This window comes from Salvelinus fontinalis, chromosome 27 (genome assembly GCF_029448725.1).
Source record: "Salvelinus fontinalis isolate EN_2023a chromosome 27, ASM2944872v1, whole genome shotgun sequence".
Taxonomy (NCBI): domain Eukaryota; kingdom Metazoa; phylum Chordata; class Actinopteri; order Salmoniformes; family Salmonidae; genus Salvelinus; species Salvelinus fontinalis.
The window spans coordinates 12,993,087-13,015,215 of record NC_074691.1 but is presented as its reverse complement, the minus strand read 5'-3'; the positions used below and the strand labels follow the sequence as shown (position 1 = coordinate 13,015,215).

Genomic DNA, 22,129 nt, shown 5'->3' with positions numbered 1-22,129 from the left:
ACGGCTAATTAAATGATCTAATCCTTCTGGTGTTGTATTGTTTGATTATTCTAGCAGTGCGATTCTTTTCTTTTAATGTAAACCCCGAGATGAACATTTTTATTTTTTTTAAACAAATTCTTTTCATCCTTCCTCAGTGGATGAAATGTAAGGGATACAAACAAGCAGAGAACAGAAGAGATTAAGCTATTCAGATTGTTGTTCCAGGGTCACAATCAATTAGCAGCTAATGAGGTGGCAAGCCTGTGTGCCAGGGACTTTCTAACTCTGTGGCCATTGGAGGACCTGGTCATCCTGATTCCTCCATCTGTGACCTTAATTTATGAGGACTTCTCTCACCACGATAGCCATGCACACTAGGATGACTTGGTCATATACCAACAATAAATGGCCTCATTTAATAACCCATGAGAGCCAAGCTTCGAACCAGTCCATACTCACAGTGATATGCATAGCTATATTCATCTGGACATCCACAGAAAGGAGGATGAGAAAAAGAGGGAAAAGAAGGATAGAGGTACGGGTCTACGGACCTGGAGAGAGAGAGCGAGAGAAAGGGATGGGGCATGCTTTCACCATACTTCCATGGGATACCCCCAGTGCCAAAGATCAGTTCTGGATAAATCTGGCTCAAGATTGTAACACCGTGGTCCGAGTAAAATGTAACCAGATATCGCTAAGGGGGCTTATTTAAAATGTAAGTGATTTGCTTTTCTGGGAAAGTTATGCTGCTGATAAACTTGATAAAAGTGTTATCCCACTTAGGAGACAAGTAGGAGAAAATGCCCTTGAACATTTTGATGAGATTTCCACACATGCTAGAGAGCGCTTCTTTGTTTACGCCCATTCGGCATCGTTCACCCATCTCTTTAAGAATTGACACGTAAACGCACGGCCAAACGTCAGCATTGTCGACCCCTCCATTATCTCAGCCAATCATGGATAGCCAGGCAGGACCCTGTCTTTCTCCCTATATAGCTCAGTGCTTTCTCTTTGGCTAAACTAGGCTCAAAATTGAAATGCTCTATTCATATTTACGCATACAATACAAGCTTGTAATTAAGGCACATTAAAGTGAATATGTTCAAGAAGGCATTTCTGAAAAATAGATCTTTTTAAACGACCCTACTGTGAAGTAGGAACTAGCGTCTATCTCCTCCGATCCTGTGTTGTATCACAAATCAATAGATTTCTTGCTCTCCAAATCAGCCCTGGTTCCTACCATCCTTCCTTCATTTGCTAGATGTGAATGGCTTGGAAGTAGTAGCCTTTAAAAGCCTCTGTATCCGACCCACCTCCTCATTAAACCACTAACAGAGTGGCAGCGCTAAAGTGGCAGCTGCTCTGCGTGGCCAGGGCATGCTATCTACTCCTGCAGCCTCTATCAGTTAATGACTGTTATTGGAGGTGAAGTTCTCTCGCTTATGTGAGGACTGATGATGTAGAGCGGGTCTATATATAGACGTCATCCTCTTTAGAAAGGGCTGGAGGCCAGTAGGGTTGGTCTCAGGTCAATAGGCTTACAGGTGTAGGAACATCCCTCTACAGATACTCGGTTTTGCAACATATTTTCTACAAAACAAAAGGCCTACATAACTGCTGAGCACAAATGATCTGCTACGACTGCAACATTATGACTGCTAGTATGGTTCTTGGTTTTCAAGTTACTCCCGCCTCCGCAAAGTACAAAAGGATGTAAACTAGGATGTAAAGTATGAACACTTAGTGTTACAAATCTTGGGAATGGTCTTCTAAAACATTCAAAGTCACTTGGCTTAACCTTAACTGTTCTCCGAGGAGAGTAGAGGAAAACTTCCTGTAGCTGTCTGAAATTGGGTTACGGGTTCTAACATATCTGATGTAAGCGGATGAGAGTGCGTCCCTCAATTTAAAGTAGGACAAAGTGCAGATGCCAAAATAGCCCAAACTTTCCTCCTTTCATTACAGGTAAAGTGGCTGTCATCTTTGAATTGGGTTACGCTGTTGCTGTCGACAATTCACGGGTCAAATGCATGTATTTAACAGCTCATGGCAGTAGCCTAGTTACGAGTCCTTGTACTTTTGTAAGAGGGGAAGATGAAGAACCATCTGGGGGGAAAAAAGCATCAGTCTTCATGCCATTTAGCAGACGCTTTTATCCCAAGCAAAGATGGGTTAGCCGAAAATGTCACCAAAACAATGTGCACGCTGAAATAGGGCAGAAGAATGTTGTTATGATTCTGGATAGCCAGATGGCTACCGCCAATGACAAGAAGCTGCCATGTGGGGAATCATCAGTGACTCGTTTCATCTTGTTCTTGATACCATGTCTTGTTTTGAGGTGTTTTGACTGATTTCATGTCAATACTAACGTAGCTAAATTTTGCTAGCTGGCTAACCAACAACTGTAACGATGTACTGTATTTAAGAGACAACACCTGCTCATTCTAACAATGTATTTATGTTTTCAGTAAACATTGAAGACTGTCAACAATCTAAGCCAACCCTGTTTGTTTTACTCATAGTTGCACACACGTCAGTTCGGTTGCTAATCAACCAACCCCTCTATACATTAATGGTAGGGGTGGTCCCGGGAATCGAACCCACTATCCTGGTGTTGCAAGCGCCATGCTCTACCAATTGAGCCACAGAGGACCACAGACTCATCCACATACACACAGCAACACACACACACACAGATGAAACGAGAAGGAAAGTTGTTGATCAATATCAAATCATCTCTTTCCATATGCAGGGAGAGAACAGTGAGTTTAGATTCAGAATTCCCCAAAGGGGACCACTTCCCCCTCTTTCTTAGAAACAAGCACCAACAAAATGTTCAGATGAAAAACACAAGGAAGAGGGCCTGCCAGACATAACCTCCAACAAGAAACTGAGTCACAAACAAAACCTGCCAAGAGGCTTTTGACAGCACACAGCGTTCGTCTTGTTAGTCATCACGTTAATGAGAGAGAACGAGTGGGAGAGCTCTCTTAACACAGCTCACTATTAAATGGATGGTGCTCCCAACTGATGCTAATCTGCTTCTTATAGTCTCTAGACAGAAATCATATACATATGGCAGGCTCTACATTAACGTACATACTAAGGGAAGCCTATTTCTTTTCCCCATATCTAAAGAAATCCAGCGTATTCACTCCTATGCCTTACCATCTCCATATCAGAAATACCATCTGTGGTCAAGGTCTGGTGGGCTCTATAAAAGCTAGGCCAGCTACAGTATGGTTCAGTGGCGCGGTAAATTCATCATTGACACCAATCTGTTGAGGCCCCTGGGGGCCAGTGGTGGGGTGAGGGCCAGGCGGGGGCGGGCGGTGGTCCTCTGGGGCCTCGGCTCTAACTCCAGGAGACTGGTAGCTCCAACCACCATGTGACGATGCGTGCAGAAAGCCCTTTCATTCGCCATAAGCGGGGAGAAATGAATTTGTTACACGGACCCAGTCATCTCCATGACAACCTGGGTTTTAATGAATATCTGACAAACTGGGCTGCGGTCTCACTGGGGGAAAATGTGAAAAGAATGCATTCACATGGCGCTTGACTTGAGCTTTTTACTGAAGTGAGACAGGTTTCTCCCTCCTGGCTATTAAAAAACATTATACAGTGTGTAGGTGTGTGAGAAGAGATAACATATTACATATCAAGCTAAAGACATTTCTGTCATTGGGACAGTAATAGTGCTGCGAAGCAACCCACATGTTCAGGTTTTGTGATATTTCTTTAAAGCTAAGCTATGTGGATGTGACCCTGACAAAAATCTCTCTGTCTGTTCTTGGTAGTGGCAAGGGTTGTGCAGTGAGAGGGAAGAGTTGAGCGTGAGTGTGTAAATAAGGACTCTCTCAGGCCTTGGACTGATGGGGCAGAGCACACTACACTGGCTGCAGGAGACTGAAGCAGACTGGACAGAGAGGTTGTTTATTCTCATGGCTGAGACAAGCCACTGGTGTTACACGCCCCCCTCCCTTATTTATTCCCCTCTTCCTTCACCCTTCAGGCCCCCTGCTGCTTTTACCTACCGGGCAGCAAGTTGGTTAGTGTCGGAAGAAAAACTATTTCCAAACCCAATAATAATCATCCAACAGGTTTGCCCTTCGAGAGTACCCTCTGTCCTCCCTTTTGTCCTCTTACCCCCCTCTCCCTGTCCTCAGCGATGTGGGCGGCTAGACACCCCTCAGCTCAGGGGGGCTACCATAAGGGCAAGGAGAGGGATGGAGGGTAGGAAGGGAACAAGACTTCCATGGAGGGCTGCTCAAGAAAAAACGGTCACTTTGGATTGGTTAGCCGACCCAACCCTTGACTTGTCAGACTCAGGGCTGTATTGTTCTGAAGCTGTTTCTTTCTGGAGCAGGGAGGGAGCCATGGCAGCTATAGACGCTGTAGCCTAGACGCTGGGCAGAGGTCATTCAGAGTAAGGTGCAGACAGAATAACAATCTAGAGGCAGGCTCGGTTTGCAAGAGCATCGTAAAATCGGCTGAAGTGTGTCAAGGTCGAGACAGTGTGTAGTCAAAACACTGGCTTACCAAAACAGAGCCTTGAGCATCGATACTGACACCATTCCTCACTTCTGTGGTTTGGGGGACAGTATAAAGCAAGCAGAGATCCGACTTCCCAAAACTGCTTTTATGTGCCAACCACAATGCTATCAACCCACAGCAGAGAATACTTCAAAGCTGTGGAGAGGGAGAAGTATTTGCAATAGTCTGTGTAGTTAACGTAACTGAGGGAAACAAAGGAGAGAGAGAGTGAAATCATTGAAGGCTTTTGGTCTTTACTCCTGTGAATAGAGTACAAGGACGAGTGATGCAAGGGAGGAGTGAGTGAGTTATTTTAAGCTGCCTAGTGGGTGTACAGGTCTGGACCTGTACATGTCTGTACAGGTCCAGGTTCAAGGTATTGACCTCTTCTGATTTGAGTGACGCGCCAGTATTGGGAATAGTGAGGGATATATTTGAAGCCGTGGGCTGACTGTACAGTGTGTATATAAAACAGACAGACAGAGACCGACAGAATGGTGGTGTTTGAGTGCAGGACTCACCTCTTCAGGTTTAGGAGGGCCCAGGGGATGCCTGTGGGTGTTTTGAATGCAGGCAACAGCTTCTCTCCCAGTTGTATGGCCTTCTTCCTGAACACCTACCAAACAAACAGAGAGAGATGTATCAGCAAAACAATCTACCCCCGTCTTTCTGTCAATCCTATCTGATGTCTGAGAGGTGGTGACAAGGCACTGATCCATGGACAATGGTTTAGGGTTAGCTCTTCCTGTCACATGGGCATTTTATTTCACATACAGCGTTGCCCTTCTTCCTGTTAGAGAGGAGGAAAGGAGAGGCTGTTTCCTGGTTTGTGAGAGAGGAGGAGGGGGAGAGAGGGAGCGAGAGAGATAGAGCGACAGGAAGAGGGAGACAGAGCAAGAGTGTTTAGGACTACATCCTGCAGCAGGCTGATAAAAGCAAATCAGATAAGAGCGGAGCGGGGCAGGTCTGAGGCCTTCCTTCCCATCCTGCACTGTACTTAGCTCCACAACGCTGTGCTGCCCTCCCACCGCCTCCCTCCCAACCACCCACCATCCCGCCACATTGTTTTGTTACAGCCTTTTTCTAAAATTGATTAAATAATTCAGACCCTTTGCTATGAGACTCAAAATTGAGCTCAGGTGCATCCTGATCATCTTTGTGATGTTTCTACAACTTGATTGGATTCAACCTGTGTTAAATTCATTTGATTGGACATGATTTGGAAAGGCACACGTGTCTATAGAAGGTCCCACAGTTGACAGGGCATGTCAAAGCAAAAACCAAGCCATGAGGTCGAAGGAATTGTCCGTAGAGCTCCGAGACAGGATTGTGACGAGGAACAGATCTGGGGAAGGCTACCCAAAAAATTCTGCGGCATTGAAGGTCCCCAAGAACACAGTGGCCTCCATCATTCTTAAATGGAAGAAGTTTGGAACCACCAACACCCTTCCTAGAGCTGGCCTCCCAGCCAAACTCTGCAATCGGAGGAGAAGGTTCTTGGTCAGGAAGGTGACCAAGAACCCGATGGTCACTCTGACAGAGCTCCAGAGTTCCTCTGTGGCGATGGGAGAACCTTCCAGAAGGACAACCATCTCCGCAGCACTCCACCAAATCAGGACTTTATGGTAGAGTGGCCAGACGGAAGCCCCTCAGTAAAAGGCGTATGACAGCCCGCTTGGATTTGCCAAAAGGCACCTAAAGGACTCTCAGACCATGAGAAACAAGATTCTCTGGTCTGATTAAACCAAGATTGAACTCTTTGGCTAGAATGTCAACCGTCATGTCTGGCGGAAACCTGGCACCATCCCTACGGTGAAGCATGGTGATGGCAGCATCATGCTGTGGGGATGTTTTTCAGCGGCAAGGACTGAGAGACTAGTCAGGATCGAGGGAAAGTTGACCGGAGCAATGTAGAGAGATCCTTGATGAAACCTGCTCCAGGGCACTCAGGACTGCAGACTGGGGCAAAGGTCCACCTTCCAACAAGACAACAACCACAAGCACACAGCCAAGAGACCGCATGAGTGGCTTTGGACAAGTCTCTGAATGTCCTTGAGTGGCCCAGCCAGAGCAAGGACTTGAACCCGATTGAACATCTCTGGAGAGACCTGAATATAGCTGTGCAGTGACGCTCCCCATCCAACCTGACAGAGCTTGAGAGGATTTGCAGAGAAGAATGGGAGAAACTCCCCAAATACAGGTGTGACAAGCTTGTAGCGTCATACCCAAGAAGACTAGAGGCTGTAATCGCAGCCAAAGGTACTTCAACAAAGTACTGAGTAAAGAGTCTGAATACTTATGTAAATGTAATAGTTATTTTTAACAAATGTGCAAAAATGTCAGAATCTGTTTTTGATTTGTCATTATAGGGTATTGTGTGTAGACTGATGAGGGGGAAAAAACTATTTAATACATTTTTGAATGAGGCTGTAACGTAAACAAAATGTGGAAAAAGTCAAGGGGTCTGAATACTTTCCAAATGCACTGTACATCTATCAACCGGTTCAGATTACATCAGGGGCAGGGAAGTCGCTCTGGATAAGAGCGTCTGCTAAATGACTTAAATGTAATGTAATGGAAATGTCACCAGCACTTTACATGAAATTATATACAATGACAGGTAGGATATGAAAGGCACATACACGTCCGAGTCCTGAGAGGATTCTGTACAGTAGGAAATAGGAATACTAATGTAGAATAAATACGTTCCCTATGAAGTCCCCAGAGTTTCTGTGAATGCACTCACTGTGTGGATTGAAGATGCCCCAGTCAATAATTAGAATTTCATGCAGACACTTTGGCTCTGAGATAAAGTGCTCTGGGTGCAGCTAAATCCAGCATATAAGAACGGTAAATTTAGTCGCAAGAGCTACTGTAACAAACAGAGATAACAAAGCTGTAGACATGATCATATCTGTGTATTCTATCAATGCTCCACCAGCACATGTTCATATACCACACTGAACAAAAAATATAAAAGCAACATGAAACAATTTCAAAGATTTTACTGAGTTACAGTTCATAGAAGGAAATCAGTCAATTAATATACATAAATTAGGCCCTAATCTATAGATTTCACATGACTGGGCAGGGGCACAGCCATGGGTGGACCTGGGATGGCACAGTCAATCAGTCTGTTACTTGGGAGCCAGGCCCAGCCAATCATTATTAAAAGACAGAAATACTCTTCAGGTATTCGCAGGTGAAGAAGCCGGATGTGGAGGTCTTGTGCTGGCATAGTTACACGTGGTCTGCGGTTGTGAGGCCGGTTGGACGCACTGCCAAATTCTCTAAAATGACTTGAGAACTACTTATGGTAGAGAAATGAACATTCAATTCTCTGGCAACAGCTCTGGTGGACATTCCTGCAGCCAGCATGCCAATTGCACGATCCATCAAAACTTGACATTGTGACATTTTGTTATGTGACAAAACTGCACATTTTAGAGTGGCCATTCATTGTCCCCAGCACAAGGTGCACCAGTGTAATGATCATGCTGTTTAATCAGCTTCTTGATATGTCACACCTGTCAGGTGGATGGATTATCTTGGCAAAGGAGAAATGCTCACTAACAGGTACGTAAACACATTTGTGCACAACATTTGAGAGAACTTTTTTTCGGAATGTGTTTGAAACATTTCTGGGATCTTTAATTTCAGCTCGTGAAAAACCAACACTTTACATGTTGCGTTTACATTTCTGTTTAGTATAGTTCTAATGTGACATAGAGCCGTCAGAGCAGGTTGTGTGCGGCTGTGAAGAACAGAAGGCGCAGAGACGTCTGCACGCAGCATCAATAAAGAAATAACCAAGACTATGTTTTATTGGTATATGGATGGAGTGCTCACTCTCATTCCATACCCACATCACCCACCTTCAGTACCGCAACAAAGCATCCTTCACCCACTCTGCCAAGTACACCCTTGTAAAAATGGCAATTCGGAATTATGGCGATGTAATTTACAGTCTTGCCCCGAAAAAAAACAAGATGTCATTTACCACACTGCCATCCACTTTGTTACCACTTCAACACTCATCACTGTGACCTTTACACCCTGGTCAACTGGCCCTTGTTACATACACGACGCCAGACTCACTGGCACCAATTTATTAAGTCCATCATCTATCTCAGCTCACTACTCAACATCTCCACTACCAATAGCAACCTGCGCTCTGGTAGATGTATCACACTGGTCATTCCCAAAGTTCGCACTTCCTTTGGCCGTCATTCATTCCAGTTTTCCACCGACTGGAACAGGCTGCAAAAAGAACCTTAAACTTGACATATTCATCCCACCACACTCCTTCAGAAACATTAACTGAGCTGCTATCTGATTAATGTACCTACTGATTATTAAGTCTTCTGTGTTGCCTTGACCTTTTCTGCTCTAACACACTGTGAATATTTCTTAGTGTTGTATATTTGGGTGAATTTGTACCTTTCCTCTGTATAGTGTGTGTTTTATTAATTTCTTTGTGGTATTGTGTTGTCCTGTTCACTGTTGCAATGTTATGCCTCTAGGCCAGGTGATTATTGTCAATGACAAATGGTTCTCGATTGACTTATCTGGTTAAATAAATAAAATAAATAAAAAAAATTGAATAATTGTCACATGCAACAGATTGGTGCGGTGAAATGTGTTGTTTGTGGAAGCACTGCCAATCCAGGGACCTGTGCCACACGGCTTCCTGCTAATCCAATTGATGTGAAAAGATATTCTCCTCTATGAAGTAGTAAAATGGCTTATTTCAGATAATGAAGGAGAAAGGGTAGCAGCTTTAGAGAATGCCCCACTGGGTACCAGCCACTCCATAGTGGAGAATGTCTCACCATGAGCTGCCTGCTCTGAGGGGACACAAATGAAAAGGGTAAAAACGCAACTTGTCAAATATTGGTGTCATAGAGCAATAGAGCCGGTGTCTTGAAAGTAATTGAATTGGGTATTTTCAAAAAGTGGAGGTTGATGGATATGCTGGCGAACTTTCAAAAGAGGCATTTGGTAGCCGTATCAATACGGGGCGGTGCTACATGACATCACGTGGCGAGGTTGCTTTCAGCTCATTGTGTTACTGATGCCTTTCACCCATCGGCGTCATTCACCGGATGCCCACTGAGACTTGTTCCGTACTCAAACAACACGGCTAGGGCTGTGTGCGTCAGCCACCAAATAATTACTATGTCTCCTGCCGTGTCCTTTGAGTCTCTGGACAAGGTCACCTGTTAACCTGTTCTACTAAATCCACAGCGCTGCCCCCTCTGCAATGAGACGTGGGCTGTCTACCTCGCTCATTCACCACTGAGTTGGTCTGTCGCCTCCAGGATCCGTGTTATTACATTGGACATTTATAGCTCGTTTCTGAGGAGATTCTGAAAGTAATCTGGAGCCCCCGCAATGTATGTAGGGGACACCCACAAATCATTCCATCCCACCAGGTTTGGCATATATACTGTACACAGGTCAGAAATGGAGATATCCTGCGTAGCTACGTCTCATCCAATTGGTGTGATTAATGCCTTTAATAATGCCAGGACGCTGGAGAATAAATTAACTACAGCACCACCTAGAGTCATCAAGCAAACTGTCAACAAGGTTTACAAAGCAATCAAATGATCTGCACCACCAAACAACCTGGCCAGGCGAGATGGACGGCAGATAACATTAGCAAATATTGATGATGATAATCATATTGCAAACACACTCCAGTGAGTTAGGATAATGATTTATCACCGATGTGAGAGGCTCTGCTATGAAGTAGAACTCAGACGTGTGTTATGCGGATTATAAACAGCAACGGCGGTTTTTGCGGGTTTCCTGACACTGAACGTGGATAACGCAAGACTCATTTGGACGATTCAGGTCAGAGGAGACAAAGAAGGAAGAAGTGGTGGTAGTTCTGAAAACGGGGAGATGTCTGGTTTCACTACTTTCAACTTGCACACAACCTCTTTCTGCAATAGGAGCCATTATATTTGTCCTCTACCAAGACATTTAGAGCTAGGGAATAAGGACATAGCCACCGAGCACACAGAGAGACATAATGGGCGAGGGTGTGTGTGTGTGTGTGTGTGTGTGTGTGTGTGTGTGTGTGTGTGTGTGTGTGTGTGTGTGTGTGTGTGTGTGTGTGTGTGTGTGTGTGTGTGTACAACAGGGCTATGTGCCTGTCACTGGGAGCCAGGCTAACGGGTCCTGTGCTTTGGGGCTGGGGGAGGAAGGCTGGACATGCCACTAAATAAGATGAATTACCGTGCCTGACCAGGGTTGACTGGGCCGCCTCGCGGGACACAGCCCAAATTACTCCACGTGTCTGACAGGGATCTGGTGCCTCCGACAGATCGGCCCAGAGCCCCCCCTACCAGCTATACCTGGATAAAGTGCCAGGGAGGGACTGGGGGCTCTGGGATGGGATCTCCAATACCTTGCCATGACTCTCCAGGGAGCACACATCACAGGTCAACAACAGGACTGAACACGGCACCATGGAAATTCACTTCACCGTGGCTACTGAACCGTAGGTTAGATCTGAGAACTGACTGTACCTGCTTCTACTGTAGCCGTTGTGGATTAATATCACATAATACAACATCAAATACAGATAGATACTCGGGGGGCTGTGGTGATATTATGACAGATTTTTTAAAACCCCATGAAATCTCCAATCTCCATTGGCATGAGCACAGTACGGCAGGTGTCTGCACAGGCTTCTGTTGAGGATGACAATGACTAGACAATAGCATTGTATCCAGACTGGATCTCTCATCAGCTCATCAGACAGAGTGGTCTGACCCTCTTAAGATGCCATCCTGCACTCAGCAGGCTAAAGCCTGAAAGGGCCTGAGATATTAATTGCTGGGAAAGAGCAGCTTTTGTCCGATCTAATTGTGGTGAGCTGCACAAAACACCGGGCAGGACAGGGGAGGTCAAATTGCATTAGGGAATGAAACCCAGCACACCGTTTACCAGAGTGCACTCTCCCAGTTTACGTCCACCTGAGTGAGGGGCTCATTGCAGCGCTGTCCTCCCTAAAGACCGAGGAGAACAACGCCATTCAAACAGGCCTCTGGACGGAACTGGCACTTTCCGACTAATTGAGAAATCATTGCTTGCTGAAAGTTCAAAGCTAAACTGTGACTTCAGAAAGGAGTCCTCTGGTGCTGTTTGCTGTGGCTACGCACTTAAAAGATTGATTAGGCCATCGATTGGGCAGTGCCAGTGAGAGAACTCACCTGGCGTCCCAGGCATGACTGATTCACCTGATGATTGAAAAGTAACAACACTGAAGTCTTTGAGATCAGGGGTTGTGCCCCTTCCTTTAATGTGCTGCTGAGGCGCAGCTTTTTAGATGAGCAAAGAGAGCCTGAAGATATCTCACCTCACATCTAAAATGACGACTTAGACCTTTCTCCATTCCTTAATGAACTATTAAGCAGCGAGAGAAAGAACCCCATTCCCCCATTACGCCCCAATAAGTATTTTTTAGAGGAATGGCGTACCTGTGCTTTACAATTACTAGGTGTCGTTTGTAGTTTGTGCCTCTCTGCTATGCTGACATTAAGGGAGCTAGCCACAATAGATCACGTCCTGGGTGCAGGGGGAGACATTGTGAAAGGGCACTTCAAGGCAATTACCACAGTCATTTGTAGGGATTTATCTTAAGTCAGCACTGTGGGCCCCAGCACTTATTACAGCTAAGAATCCACAGCAGTGAGGGAGAGAGGGAAAGAGGGAGAGGGCTAGTGCGATAAGTGGATTTTGTGGAAGGTAAGGAGGGATAAAATGCCATAGGGAAAGAGAGAGAAAGTATGTGAGAAAAGTAGAGAGAGATTCTGAGGGGCAGCAGTAAACCCAAATGAAGAGACCTCGATCTTGTGTCTGTCTGTCTGTCTACTCAAACACCAGGAGTCTTAAAGGTCAGACCAGGTGCAGGAAAACTGACTTCTTTGCCACAAGTGAGTTCCATTGACAGCTCTGACATATAGTCAGTGGAATGGACTATCTGAGACTAGAGCTGACAGCCTTGGTCTCCTTAGCTGAGAAGCAACCATCTACCGTAAAGACCATCTACCGTAAAGACCATCTACCGTAAAGACCAAAAGGGCACTTCAACCTCTGACTCAGCCTATCAACTGACCAGGGCCCAGATGTGTGGCTTAAGATCACTGCCATCCAACAAGGTTTTCACATTATGGTCTATAAGCACTCTTAAGGCAGTATGAGAGTCAGAGTGAGAGAGACCTGAACGCCAGAACGAGACAAGATAGAGACTGACAGAGTAACAGAGAGAGACAGCCCCATCCTGCGACCTAAGCAGTATGTATCAGATGCTCAACACACTCTGCTCACACCTACTGTAATGGTCCGAGCCTAAACCACACAAAAAAAACATTAGACACCATGGAACACAAAGCGTTTACTACCTCATCCTGGAATATACAAGGTCTGAGGTTATCTGCCTTTGGCCTAAAGAGCAGGAACCCAGACTTAATTTGTATTTGTTTAAGCTGTTTTCTAGTGACATTTATTTGAATATATCCATAACAGTTAGCTAATGATGTTCGATTTCACCTGGCACAGAAAATGTGCTCTCTACTCAGGACACTGTTGTTCAGAGGAGCTAGCCAACAACACACTTCAAACTGAAGCTGGAAAGACTAGCTGCATTTGTTTTACCTGTCTTCTATTGACATCTTTGTGTACACATCCATAAAAATGATGCTGATTCATGATTTTGACTGGCTGAGAAAAGCTGCCTGCCGGTCTGTCTTGTCCCGACTCCTGATCCCTACACTTTCATTACTATGGGACAGCTGGAGATCCAATTTCAATATTGAAACAATGGTGCAAATGTCAGAGAGACAGACAGCGAGGTTTATACAAATCTGTTATTGAAAACCAATTGCTAGTCTAAAAGAAATGTGAGAATGTCTAGATGCTTTTTACAGTGGAGATCAAGTTTATAAATTGCCTGGCTGGGCTGATGAGACTGAATTGTGCAGTCAGATGGAACAGAGTAAATAGGCATTTCAACATTATAGCTTTAGCTGGTGGTAACTTGTGGAATAGACACAGGCTGGAATGTGGTTTTAACCAATCAGCATCCAGGATTAGACCCACAAATTATATAAAGACAATTTAATTCCCTTCATCTGAACATTGGCGTGTCATCAACAATCACGCATGTCAGGTCAGTAACCACCCCCAGATATTGTTACTACGGATCAACACTGATCTCAAAAACGACCTCTCCAGAACCCACATGACAGAAATCCGTCGCATTAACGGAGAACTTTAATCCCTGTGAATTGATAGATATATTTCTAAAACTGGCTAGAAAATCGAATCTAAAAAAGGTGAAAAATGGAACAACAAAAAAGATGAACTTCCAAAGGAAAAATGGTTTGACAATTAATGTTCCACTGCAAGACAACTAAGAGTTTTGTCAAACCAAAAACACGTCTCATATACCAACAGGCCCTAAGCCAATATAAGAAGCTATTTCAAAGGAATAAATCCTTCTGTATGACTAATGAGCTTGGCAAAATATTTTGATTATTTTATTTCACCTTTATTTAACCAGGTAGGCCAGTTGAGAACAGGTTCCCATTTACAACTGCGACCTGGCCAAGATAAAGCAAAGCAGTGTGACACAAACAACAACAAATAGTTACACATGGAATAAACAAACGCCTTGGCCAGGTTGATGAAGACAGCTGCACAGTACTGTCTTTTATCAATGGCGGTTATGATATCGTTTAGTACCTTGAGCGTTGCTGAGGTCCACCTGTGATCAGCTCAGAAACTGGATTGCACAGCGGAGAAGTTACGGTGGGATTCGAAATGGTCAGTGATCCGTTTGTTAACTTGGCTTTCGAAGACGTTAGAAAGGCAGGGCAGGATGGATATAGGTCTATAACAGTTTGGGTCTAGAGTTTCACCCCCTTTGAAGAACCAGATAACCGCGGCAGCTTTTCAATATTTAGGGATCTCGGGCGATACGAAAGAGAGGTTGAACAGACTGGTAATAGGAGTTGCAACAATGGCGGCAGATCATTTTAGAAAGAGAGGGTCCAGATTGTCTTGCCCAGCTGATTTGTACGGGTCCAGGTGTTGCAGCTCTTTCAGAACATCTGCTATCTGGATTTGGGTGAAGGAGAAGCTGGGGAGGCTTGGGCAAGTAGCAGTGGGGGGTGCAGAGCTGTTGGCCGGGGTTGGGGTAGCCAGGAGGAAAGCATGGCCAGCCGTAAAGTAATGCTTATTGAAGTTCTCTATTATCGTGGATTTATCGGTGGTGACAGTGTTTCCTAGCCTCAGCGCAGTGGGCAGCTGGGAGGAGGTGCTCTTATTCTCCATGGACTTTACAGTGTCCCAGAACCTTTTGGAGTTAGAGCTACAGGATACAAATTTCTGTTTGAAAAAGCTAGCCTTTGCTTTCCTAACTGACTGCGTGTATTGGATCCTGACTTCCCTGAAAAGTTGCATATCCCGGGGACTATTCGATGCTAGTGCAGTCCGCCACATGATGTTTTTGTGCTGGTCGAGGGCAGTCAGGTCTGGAGTGACCCAAGAGCTTTTTGAAAGGGGCATGCTTATTTAAGATGGTGAGGAAATTATTTTTAAAGAACGACCAGGCATCCTCGACTGACGGGATGAGGTCAATATCCTTCCAGGATACCCCGGCCAGGTCGATTAGAAAGGCCTGCTCTCAGAAGTGTTTTAGGGAGCGTTTGACAGTGATGAGGGGTGGTCGTTTGACTGCGGACCCATAGCGGATGCAGGCAATGAGGCAGTGATCGCTGAGAGGTGTATTAACACCCCGCGCAGAGGTGTATTTGAGGGCAAGTTGGTCAGGATGATATCTATGAGGGTGCCCATGTTCACGGATTTGGGGTTGTACCTGGTGGGTTCCTTGATAATTTGTGTGAGATTGAGGGCATCTAGCTTAGATTGTAGGACTGCTGGGGTGTTAAGCATATCCCAGTTTGGGTCACCTAACAGAACGAACTCTGAAGATAGAGTTCAATTCACATATGGTGTCCAGGGCACAGTTGGGAGCTGAGGGGGGTCTATAACAGGCGGTAACAGTGAGAGACTTATTTTTGGAGATATTAATTTTAAAAATTAGAAGCTCAAACTGTTTGGGCATAGACCAACCAAAGTTGGTATAACCTGTAAACAACACTTTGAAAACCTTTTATATATATATATATATATATATATATATATATATATATATATATATATATATATATATATATATATATATATATATATATATATATATATATATATATATTTTTTTACTGAACTACACCCAAACATCAATAATAGAACAATTATAATAATTAGAATGAACAGTAAAATACAAACAAAACCAACTGGACCATCCTATTGCATTGTCTGAATTAAATGATACAATAAAGGCCCTCAAGAGCGGTAAAGCCTGTGGGCCAGACAGCATATAAACAGAGCAGGCCTACGCTGAGAGAGTCTATTCTCAAGCTGTTTAACCTAGTTTTGCGGAACAAAAAAAAAAGAGACAATTCCTTAGTCAGAACAGACGAGTGAGACAAGGTTGTAATAGGAGCCCGACCTTATTCAATACAAATAAATAAAGTTGATTTTATATGCCGATGACTTAGTAATCTTGCCACCAACAGAACAGAGGCTACAACAAAGTCTGTCCTTGATAGAACAATATTATAATAAATATGTATAAAAACAAAGTCATGATCTTCATAAAAAATCCAGATCTTAGGGAAGTAGACATCATTTCACCCTAGGAGAAACAACCCTGAAACACAGAGTGCGCCCCTTCAGAGCAATTGGCCCAAAAGCACCAGCTAAATTCAACAATTGGACAACCAATATCTACATTCAAACAAATAGAAATAGCTATCCCTAATTCATACACTAATTACTGGCAAAATTGTATTTAATTTAAAATCACAAGCTTCAATGTAACCAAGTTCTAAACAGAGATATCAAATTATCACAACACCTCATCAAAATCCAATATTTCAAACAAAGAAAGAAATTAACAAATGTACAGACTGAGTGACCATAGCCTGGCCATATCTAATATCAAGGAAGTGTCAAGGTTCTGCTCACCTGAGTTAGAATACTTTAGACCATATTATTTACCAAGAGAGTTTATCTATATTTTTTGTAGCTGTAAGTAAACAAGATAAAAAAAACTCGTTCAGGAAGTGCCCCTTGTGGCCAGTGATTTTAATGCAGGAAAATCCATCTTACCTCATTTCTACCAGCATGTCACCTGTACAACTGGAGTAAAATAAAAACTCTAGATCACCTTTACTCCACACACAGAGAAGTAGTGTTTTCCACTAACACATGGAGTAGACAGCCAAATAGAAAAAGTAGCCAGCCAGGCAACCCCCAAAAATCTATGTTTTGGTGGCCTCTGGTATATTCTAAAGCTAGATTGTATTTTCAAACAGCAACTATCAGTAAATAACACTGATCTCAGTTTTACAGTGTTAGTTTCATCAGCTGTTGTACAATAAGATATGAAAAACGACTTAATTTGGACTGCACTGGACCTTTAAAGAATCCTGTATGAGTCTGCCGACTTCCACAGGCTTCAAGCTTCCGCTTAAGAGGCATTTTCTCAGCTATCTGCAATCCAGGTATGATTGAAGAATGTAGCAGGTGTTAATCAAGGGCTTTGCTACACAGAGAACAGCAGTCGACTACTCCATTGTCAACACTTTGATCAAATCAGTAGACCTAGATCAATATATTTGAGAATAACAGATGTATCGTTAGCTTTTAGAACAATCCAATCTGCTTTCTTTTATCATATCTCGGACCAGAGTGAGGCTCTCTCTCCACTAGCCTGTCTGTTGTTTCTGCAGTGAGGAGGATTCACCATCTTCATCGAATTTATTATTTATTCATAATTTATCTGCAGATAATCGCCAACAAGCCTACCAGTATGCAATTTAGGGAGCCAAATGAACAGCTCTCTTACCGATGCAATTCAGTAAGCTACTGACGAGCCACTCACTTTAATACCACTGTCTGACAAGTCCTGATGGACTTCATATTGAAAATACTAACGAGAACTTTAGTTTACTTGTCCGGATGCGATACCATTCATGTATAATTTATGAATGGCAAGGATATATGAGATAGACTTTATTCAGTCAGTTTGTCACCTTTTATAAACTAGTCCAGCTTGCTGTTCATCAATCAAAGCACAGTAAATAGACTATGCGCCACCACTCTGTGGTTGCATATGAAACACGCCAGAGTCCAACGTGAACTTTTTTTCTCCACTGGCCCGGTCGGACAAGAATCTACTGTCCCAAACAGTCCGGACATGGTGTAGTTCTAAAATGCATTGTGGTCATGCAGGGCCTATAGTGCCCTACCAAGAAAAAAGGCAGTAACTGCTCAATCATGTGGACAAGTATCCTGCCTCTATTGTATTGTGTTTTGGAGAAAATGGGGGTCATGTAGCAGTAACCGCATAAAGTTACTGTGAAACCAAGGTAAATAAAAGCCATTTTTCTCAGTTCCACACTATGAGCAGTTACTGACTTTTTGCTTGGTAGGACAGTATAGGTTGGCATACTTTCTTTCTATCTTCAACTATTAATAGGCTATATTTGGTTATTATGATACACAAAGTATGAGGACACCCCTTCAAATGAGTTGACTCGGCTATTTCAGCCACACCCGTTGCTGACAGGTATATTAAAACGAGCACAAAGCCATGCGATCTCCATAGACAAAAATTGGTAGTAGAATGGCCCATACTGAGGAGCTCAGTGACATTCAACATGGCACTGTCATAGGATGCTACTTTTCCAACAAGTCAGTTCGGCAAATTTCTGCCCTGCTAGAGCTGCCCCTGTCAACTGTAAGTGCTGTTGTTGTGAAGTGGAAACGTTTAAGAGCAACAACGGCTCAGCCACGAAGTGGTAGGCCACACAAGCTCACAGAACGGGACCACCGAGTGCTGAAGCATGTAAAAATCGTCTGTCCTCGGTTGCAACACTCACTACCGAGTTCCAAACTGCCTCTGGGAGCAACATCCGCACACTAACTGTTCGTCGGGAGCTTCATGAAATGGGTTTCCATGGCCGAGCAGCCGCACACAAGCTTAAGATCACCATGCACATTACCAAGCGTCGGCTGGAGTGGTGTAAAGCTCATTGAACACCTTTGGGATGAATTGGAACGCCGACTGCGAGCCAGGCCTAATCACCCAACATCAGTGCCCGACCTCACTCTTGCTCGTGGCTGAATGGAAGAAAGTCCCAACAGCAATGTTCCGACATCCAGTGGATTAAGGGCTGTTATAGCAGCAAAAGGGGGGGGACCTACTCCATATTAATGCCTATAATTTTGGAATGAGATGTTGAACGAGCAGGCGTCCACATGTAGTGTATGTATTAAAAAGCTGCGTAATATAATTTAGCAATGCAAGTCATTACTCTATTCTTTAGAATAAAGAATAACTAAATAAGCTCCGTGAGTAGGGCACGTTCTTTTGCTCCAGACAGCTCACACGTGCTGTGTGATGGCGTCAACTCATGTACTACTCAAGAAGTCGGGAGTGCGGTGTGTGTAGTTTTCAATGGTAGACTACGACAGAACAGATTAACAAAAAACGTTACTGGCCACTGACGAAATGCCACTGGTCCGACTCGTTTTTACTGTTGCACCTGGCACGCAAAAAAAAATAAAAAATGAATGTGCCAGAAAACAATAGGCTAAGTGAGTTTTGTCACATTATATGTGACGTAAAAATGTATGGTGGAAATTAATGCTCTGTCCCTCTGTGTAGAAATACAACTGCAACCACAGCGCACACAACACACACCCGGGTACCGAGAGTCCCCCCACCCGGGTACCGAGAGTCCCCCCACCCGGGTACCGAGAGTCCCCTCCTGTACTCCCTTGTTCACCCACGACTGCGTGGCCACGCACGACTCCAGCCCCATCATAAACTTTGCCAACAACACAGTGGTGGTAGGCCTGATCACAGATGAAGATGAGCCTATAGGGAGGTCCGAGACCTGGCAGTGCAGTGCCAGGACAACAACCTCTCCCTCAACGTCCGCAAGGTGAAGCTGATCGTGGACTACAGGAAACGGAGGGCTGAGCACACACCCATCCACATTTACGGGGCTGTACTGGAGCTGGTCAAGTGCTTCAAGTTCTGTTCTCTCTGCTACCGCACGGCAATCTGTACCGGAGCACTAAGTCTGAGACCATGAGGCTCCTGAACAGCTTCTACCACCAAGCCATAAGACTGCTGAACAGTTCATCAAATGGATAGCGGGCTATCTGCATTGACCCACTTTCTATGACTTTTTTTTGTCACTGGCTCTATGCAGTCTCACTGGACATAACCCATACACATCCTACACTGACACTCCAACACTGACACTCCAAGACCGACCGAGAGAGATGTGGTGTTGAAAGATGCCGAAGATGAAGATGGGGCTCCACCGCGGCTGGACCAAAGACAAGTAGAGGCAGACAAGGACGTCCATTCACACAGGAACAGGAGGGCTTAATATTGAGCGCAATCTGAACCGGACAGAGAGAAGGGGAGGGCTGAGCTGCTGACGACTGCCAGGCTCCCTCTATCCTCACTGTTGCCTCTTTCAGCATACTGAGGACTACAGATCCTCAGCAGCTTCCTCTAATATGTCTGCCTTATTGTGCCTAAGAGCTGAGCCCACTGAGCTGGGAGGAGGTGGAAGAGGAGGGGGAGGGCTGTGGCAGACCACAGAGTGATAAACTGCTCCCAGCATCCCAGTGTTTCCTTCACAAAGTCATTTACATAAGGTGAGGATGAGCTGGGATCTACCCCATGTCTGAGAGGGAAGAAAGTAGAGGAATAGTTTTGTCGGAGACTGAGAACACGCCTGAACAAACAAACTAGCCACAATACCATCCTATCCTCTCCCTTTAAAAAACAAAGCAGAAGATGTGTGGATTCCCACTGCATTCTCCCTGAGGGGGTGAATGATGATGTACAACCAAACAGAGAAGTGAGGAGAAAAGCCCTGGTGTTTTCTGTAGTCTAATCCTTCAGGGCTGGAACAGGCTCACATCTGTCGAATGCGCTAGCACACAAGAACATTGTCCGTAAATTGAAGACAGCAGTGAGGAGAGATCCTCTAAAAGCCTGGATTGAAGCAGATCCATGGAAGAGAGGCGAAGAGACGGATATTCCCTGGGCCCTGGCTCTCCAGCAAATAAAAGGCATGGGCTAGGAAGGGGAATGGGAGATCTCCCCTATAGCAGGGTCTAACACAGGGTCCGTTACAAGACAAGGATTACTTTCCCTGTGTTAGTCATCAATTACACCCCAGTCACAAAATAGGCAACAGGACGGGAGAAAAAACAAAAACGCCAAGCTCATTACCGTCCCCGACTTGTTAGCTTCTATTGATTTGAATTTGTGCCTGGCGAAGTGCTGCGGTGACTCCCCGGGATAATTGTGTTTCAGTCGCCAGTGCGTTTTCTTTTATTCATTCATTCTCTCCGTTAACGGTGGGGTGACTCTGAGAGGCACGCAATGTAGCATGGAAGGTAGACCGGGAATAATTGATATATTTAGGAGCCTAGATAGCGGACGTCTTTATTATGTCCCAGATACATCGTAACACGGCTGGCTAAGGGGAGGGGGGGGTGATGTGAGATGAATGAGCAGACAATAGGTAATAGAGTGAGAGGGGTTTTATCACTGTGCGTGATCCCGGTGAACAGCTCTTGCTAGGACACGAGAGCTGCAACAATGCATTAACTCAGGCATCTACACACACACATAGACCAAAGACACACACATGATAAACCAGGAGGAAAATGAGAAAGGGAGAGGAAGAGATGGTAGGGTAGGCTACATCAACCAACCTTATCGTCCATCACAGCTTTCACTGCACCATTGACCATACTAAAGGTTATTGAAAATGGCTTGTATTTCAGTGAGTGTTTTGTGCGTGTCTGTATGTAGGGAGTAACTGGTGTCTGTGATGCTATTCAGATGGAAATGAGTGGCTGAGAGAGAGAGAGGGAAGGAGGGAAAGAGAGAGATAGGGAGTGAGTGAGAGGGAGGGAGAGTGAGGGGGAAGGAGGGAAAGAGTGTGAGAGGGATGGAGGGAGGGAAAGAGCGTGAGAGGGAGGGAAAGAGCGTGAGAGGGAGGGAGGGAAAGAGCGTGAGAGGGAGGGAGGGAAAGAGAGGGAGAGTGAGTGAGAGGGACAGAGAGAAAGAAATAAACAGAGAGAGAGACATATAGAGAGCTCGAGATAGTGAGAGAGCTCTTAGCTTCTGCGGAGTGAATGCTCTGTGTCCCGCCAGGGACCACCTGTCAGGAGCGATAAAGCAGGTTGGATTAGTGGAACTGGGAAGACAGACAGACAGACACACAGAGCAGAGCCTGCCTGGCCTGCACAATCCTCAGCCTCACTCAGGGCCTTTTGTTCCTGCAGAAGGGTGGAGAGAGGAGAAGTTGAGGGAGGGAGCGAGAGAGAGAGGACATACAGAGAAAGAACACATGAGAAAGAGACAGAGGACAGGGAAAGGAAAGCAAGAGGGGAGGATGCCCGACAGAGAAAAAGAGAGTGAGAGATG

The 22,129-nt window shown here is 44.9% G+C and overlaps 1 protein-coding gene across 1 annotated transcript in view; it reads right to left on the bottom strand.

The window, feature by feature from the left end:
* The window catches only part of LOC129825071 (mannosyl-oligosaccharide 1,2-alpha-mannosidase IA-like), a 169,973-nt gene that overhangs the window by 36,585 nt on the left and 111,259 nt on the right, over positions 1-22,129 (bottom strand). Inside the window, exon 5 of the mRNA XM_055884825.1 lies at positions 5,037-5,131. Coding sequence (XP_055740800.1) covers positions 5,037-5,131 — 95 coding nt within the window. The remainder of the gene's footprint in view (positions 1-5,036; positions 5,132-22,129) is intronic.